Genomic DNA, 6,000 nt, shown 5'->3' with positions numbered 1-6,000 from the left:
TTTCAGATTATAACAAATATACACATAGTACAAATCATAAAACAGGTTAAAAAAAAAAAAACTCCCCACCCCAAGGCTCTCAAGAGAAAAAAAAAGAAAAAACAAACAAACAAAAAGTTAGACAGGGACATCGCACTTCAGTTCAGATACATGTCATTGATAATACAAGGCTGTGTACATGAACGTCTGTATATACTGTGATTACATCCAGTTGGACAGTACCTTCAATGAAAAGAAAACTCTTCGACAAAGTCTATGAACGGACTCCAGGTCAGAGTGAAGCTCTCGCGGGCTCTGCTTACTTTATATCTGAGCTTTTCTAGAGGCAAAAAAGAGAGGACCTCCTTTAACCACTGTGAAAATGACGGGGCTTTCTTTGACTTCCAGTTAAAAAGAATAAGTCTACGAGCTAACAATGAAGCAAAGGCTAAAGCATTCGCCTGCAAAGTCGTAACGTTGCAGTTTGGGGGTGGTATACCAAAAATGGCTGTGTGGAAATCAGGGGTTATGGTTTGTCCACACATGTGTGAGAATACACCAAATATTTGTTCCCAGTAGCTGTTGAGAGTGCGACATGTCCAAAACATGTGTCCCAGGGACGCCGGACTATGGCTACATCGCGGACAGCCAGGGTCGGCGGGTGGGATAAATTCTGCCCATAAAGACTGTTCTTTGATGAGATGCTAATTTAATACGCGTGTTCCTTTTTCCCCGTCGTTGACAGATCCTCATCGAGTTCTGTGGAGGAGGAGCCGTGGATGCTGTCATGCTAGGTGAGTCAAGATTTCTACTTTGCATAAAATTTGCAAAGTCAAAATGGAAACTGTGTAGAAAAGAAAGCAGCACAAAAAGATAAACTGGACGACAGGCCAACTTAATCAGATCATAAGGCGTTTGTAGTCCACCTGCATTTGTTATCCAGTAAAACCAAATCTAGCTCGGCCCTTATGACCATCTTTGGATAGGTTACATTAGTGTATACCAGACAGTCAGGAATGCTAAGCATGTGATTGTGCGACCCCCCCCCCCCCCTCTCCCCTCCAGAGCTGGAGAGACCCCTCACGGAGCCTCAGATCAGGGTGGTGTGCAAGCAAACCCTGGAGGCCCTACTCTACCTCCACAACAACAAGATCATCCACAGAGACCTGAAGGCCGGCAACATCCTCCTCACCCTGAATGGGGACGTCAAGCTGGGTAAGGGGCCAGCGAAGCAAAGTTAGGTCCAACTGCACAGGTTAAATATCCATGCTGGCAGGCTAGGGAGAGATGGTCCAATTCCCAAGAAGTCACAGGTCTGGGGCCTGCAACGGTCAATATGTCCTGCTCCTGGCCTCCCCGTGTTCTGACCTCCATGTGAAAAGCATACATGTACTGTGACTCCGAGAGATACAGTGTTAGAAAAAGGTTCCTTATTACATAAATATATTGATTGAGTGCACCAAATTCCAAAAATGTTTTTTTTAATCTAGGCCAAATTTAAAAAGGCATATTTACAACCAATTTGGGCATAAGCACAGGAGATTGTAAGTTTAAAGGAAGGCTTTGCCGATTTTCAACCCTCTTTGTACCATTACAGTGTCGGTAATATATTAAGCAGATGGACGGTGTTTACCGTCCATCTCGTCTCAATGTGATTCTCCGCAGACAGAAAAAAAAACAAAAAACAATCTGTAGTTAGAAAATGAGGCGTTTTGCATCATTTTGAGACAGAAGTGCCTGGAATCAAACTGCAGAGCTCTCGGAGCAGGACAACATGAAGAGAAGGTAAACACTTCTCATCTGCATATATTAATTACTGACATTGTAATGATACGAAGCGGGTTGAAAATCGGCAAAGCCTTAATTTCTTATTAGGAGGATGCCTACATGTGCAAGGAGGAAGTTGTGAACTAGGGTCTTTAGTCTTTAGACTCTGAATGGTGCACTGGTGGGATTTTTGTGGGGAAAATCCTAAATGATTTCACTGCCCAGCAATGTAGACAAGACATGAATGTGCCACTGGCCATAGTGGATGTTCTCCATGTAGTTTCCATGTATGCTGTGTGATTTGATTCCTGCCTATGATGCAGGCATATTGTGATGCCATCCATTTACTGTATGCTTGTCATCCGCTATACTTTAACCCTTAAAGGAACACTCCGCTCAAGAACATCAGTAGTATATCAGAAAACTGTAGTAGTATATCAGTGACATCACTGGTCCACACTAACTCAAATTAATAACTCATTAACTCAAATCAACTCTCAATAACTGTCAAACTATTCATCATTCATCTAGTTTGACAGTTATTGAGAGTTGATTTGAGTTAATGAGTTATTAATTTGAGTTAGTGTGGACCAGTGATGTCACTGGTCCACACTTTAACACTCAATAACTGTCAAATTAAATGACAGACTTCAAAACAGTTTACCGTTTTCTGATATACTACTGATGTTCTAATGATACAAAGCTGGTTGAAAATGGGCAGAGTGTTCCTTTAATTGGAAAATACACAAGAGAGACACATTGTCCTTTTTGAATACACAACTGAAACTGAATTTTACTGTGATATATATATATATATATATATATATATATATATATACTGCACATTCTATAGGCCCAAGTCTTTCACCCCTGGCGCAGCCGTGATAGACCTGGTAACTACAGGCACAGCAGTGGTTGTCTGGTCCTGCTGGCACACAGTGTGCACAGAGACACATGGAGCCACAGGCAGCTGATGCACTCATGTACTGAGAGATGGATGAGTCACTGCTGCTGCATGGAACAGGCTCAGTGTATCAGACACAGCAGGTGACATAACACACACAGAGGTGTCCGTGGAGCTGCCTGCACTTTATCCTGTGACATAACACACACAGAGGTGTCCGTGGAGCTGCCTGCACTTTATCCTGTGACATAACACACACAGAGGTGTCCGTGGAGCTGCCTGCACTTTATCCTGTGACATAACACACACAGAGGTGTCTGTGGAGCTGCCTGCCAGCACACACATGACGAGCTATTACTCACAGAGATGACAAAGACAAAGTATGATGTCAAGCACTGTTATTAGCAATTATGCTGCTTAAGGTTAAGGATATTCACTTTGGATTTTGTTTGGGTTGGGTGTGCCGTGGCTGCTTGTGGACAGGAAATGATGACAGTGATGTTTCTTAATGTTAATCCCTGCTCCGCCTTGAATCATGTGTCTTCCAGCTGACTTTGGGGTATCTGCCAAAAACACCAAATCGCTGCAGAGGAGAGACTCTTTCATTGGAACGCCTTATTGGTGAGTGGAATATAAAGCAAAAAAGGTTATTATTATAATCACTAAAAGACCTCAGGGATACGATTCAGAAGAAAAATGCACAAAAGTAGACTATTATTCGCCATCAATTAGGCCTTTTGTCCCACAATATGAACTGCAAATCCCCTTGCTTCCATTGTCCTCCTATCCTTATCGGCATGTCTTGCCTTCCAGGATGGCTCCGGAGGTGGTGATGTGCGAGACGTCCAAGGACCGCCCGTACGACTACAAAGCGGACATCTGGTCCCTCGGGGTCACCTTAATTGAGCTGGCGCAGGTCGAGCCGCCCAATCACGAGATGAACCCGATGAGAGTCCTGCTGAAAATAGCCAAGGCGGAACCTCCCACGCTCATGCAGCCGTCTCGCTGGTGAGTCTTGCACGCGAGGAGTGAATCTGTGTTACAGGCAGTGTACACCAGATGAATCTGTGTTACAGGCAGTGTACACCAGATGAATCTGTGTTACAGGCAGTGTACACCAGATGAATCTGTGTTACAGGCAGTGTACACCAGATGAATCTGTGTTACAGGCAGTGTACTCCAGATGAATCTGTGTTACAGGCAGTGTACACCAGATGAATCTGTGTTACAGGCAGTGTACACCAGATGAATCTGTGTTACAGGCAGTGTACACCAGATGAATCTGTGTTACAGGCAGTGTACACCAGATGCGTTAACGGCTGCGTTGCGGATCCGGCAAAACAGACAGGATCAACTCTCGCCCATGTTAATTGATGGGCGATACATGCGGTACGGAAAAATGACGCACCTGTGCTATTTTTGTCGGATCCCGCATACGTCTGACAGATGACATGAGTGTGGGTCTGTTTGCAGTCGTACCGCATCTGTTCCGGAGGCGGTGTACATTAGCCTGCAGGCAGGGTATTCCTAAATGCATCTGATGTTTGCTTTGCCTGAACAGAACTCGGTTACTCTGTGATGTTTGCTTTGCCTGAACAGAACTCGGTTACTCTGTGATGTTTGCTTTGCCTGAACAGAACTCCGTTACTCTGGGCCCTCTTGAGGCTGGTGTTCCTGGGTCACACTGTTTTGAACTGTGTGTGCAAAAGATATTTTGGCACTATGTCGGGTCCCTTCTCACATGACACCAGGGCCACACAGGAGTGAGGAAATGACTCCAATGAAGTTAATTTTCTTTTTTTTATGCAAGACTTTTATCGCATTCCAAACGGCTGACATTCAAGTCTGTTTCCAGAAAGATACAAAGATTTATTACTTCCTGTACATGAGCCACTTTCTACTTATCCCTTCCAGGTCCCCAGAATTCCGAGACTTCCTAAAGCGCTGTCTGGATAAGAACGTGGACAACAGATGGAGCGTGGAGAGGCTTCTACAGGTAGCTGCAAAATGACTTTCCTCAACTCTCCACCTCTTTAACACTCACACAACCCTTCCCCCAACATCCACTACCCCCGTTTGACCCAAAGCACCCATACTCAGCTCTCCCCAACCCATTCCTGAGTCTGAAAGCCCAGACACACCAAGGCGACTTTCGGCCTTCGGCGATGTCGTCGCCGTCGGTGTGCGTCTGTCGTCCCAGGTTTTTGCGGTGTGTCTCGCACCGTTGGCACTAGTTGACCTTGTCTGCAGCTTTGAGAGAGAAAATCACTCTGATTGGCTGGTTGGTGGTGGTCGGCAAAGTGAATCCGTGCACAAGAGAGTGCACGCACAAAACATTCTTCTCATTTTCCGACTTGATCTCATCTGATCATTCCAATACACAAGTATTTTCCACGACGACGTGGCTTCAGGGAAAGCTGCATGATATCACCCATTTAGTGCAGTTTCTCCTTATTGTTCCACCTCCGCCTCCTCCTTTCTTCTTCCTCAAACAAAAGACCAAGGGACTGACAACACCAGTGCCATTTGCAACGTTTTCTCAATTAGAAGTAGCTATAGACGGTTTTCACAGAATTGTCAGTCCTGACTAGCAGTCCTGTCGGCTATTATTATTAGCAAACACTGCAACCGGAAGGGAGCTGGGGTTAAATTTAGAGAAAGACACAATGGGCTCCAGAACACTGAACAGCGCTCTACCACCAATGAAGGTTTTGATATCGAAGAAGCTGCGTATTCTCAGGCCAGCAGTAGACTATGTGCAGCAGGTTTCTAAGCAGAAGAAGGTAAGGTTGTCCAGGGAGGGGAGCATGCATTGTTTTGCATAGACAAGAGAGGAATGGTAAAAAATAAAATTTGATTTGGATTTACACAGAATGTATATCATTTTTGAGAGTGGGCAGTCCACTCAGCTTCAGCATTTTTTCTTCATTCACACAGATGGAAAGCAGAGAGGAAGATACAGTAAAGACAAACAATATGCAATATTAAGCCAGTGTTATGTCAAAATGACATCTCAGTATCCACTGGATTACTTTCCAGTGGGGTGCTTAACCAAAGACGATGGGATTCAAGCAAGATGGCATAACCCACTTCCTGTCAATTTGTCACGTGGGTTTTGCCCATGGTTTTCCACGGACACTTAGGAGACTTTCGGCAGGTCTGAGTCAATGGTTGACCACGCCCATTTATGAGACTTGCTGCTACCATTTGTTAGAATTGGCGGAGCCTGCGGTGACCCATCTGTACCTCTTTGCTGCTAACTAATTATGGTGTTGCACCTTTATTGTGGCGTTATTAATGTTGAGCTCACCAGACTGGATTGCATGCAGATTGCACAGTCAGACTGTTTT

At 44.8% G+C, this 6,000-nt stretch overlaps 1 protein-coding gene across 1 annotated transcript in view; it reads left to right on the top strand.

The window, feature by feature from the left end:
• LOC310793676 (STE20-like serine/threonine-protein kinase) overlaps positions 1 to 6,000 on the top strand; it is a 28,167-nt gene that overhangs the window by 7,560 nt on the left and 14,607 nt on the right. Inside the window, exons 3-7 of the mRNA XM_083655529.1 lie at positions 725 to 773; positions 1,045 to 1,194; positions 3,199 to 3,271; positions 3,464 to 3,658; positions 4,565 to 4,646. Coding sequence (XP_083511655.1) covers positions 725 to 773; positions 1,045 to 1,194; positions 3,199 to 3,271; positions 3,464 to 3,658; positions 4,565 to 4,646 — 549 coding nt within the window. The remainder of the gene's footprint in view (positions 1 to 724; positions 774 to 1,044; positions 1,195 to 3,198; positions 3,272 to 3,463; positions 3,659 to 4,564; positions 4,647 to 6,000) is intronic.

This window comes from Poromitra crassiceps (genome assembly GCF_964638095.1).
Source record: "Poromitra crassiceps genome assembly, chromosome: 19".
NCBI lineage: Eukaryota > Metazoa > Chordata > Actinopteri > Beryciformes > Melamphaidae > Poromitra > Poromitra crassiceps.
Note: the sequence above shows the minus strand (reverse complement) of the source record. Positions and strands in the feature narration are given on the sequence as shown.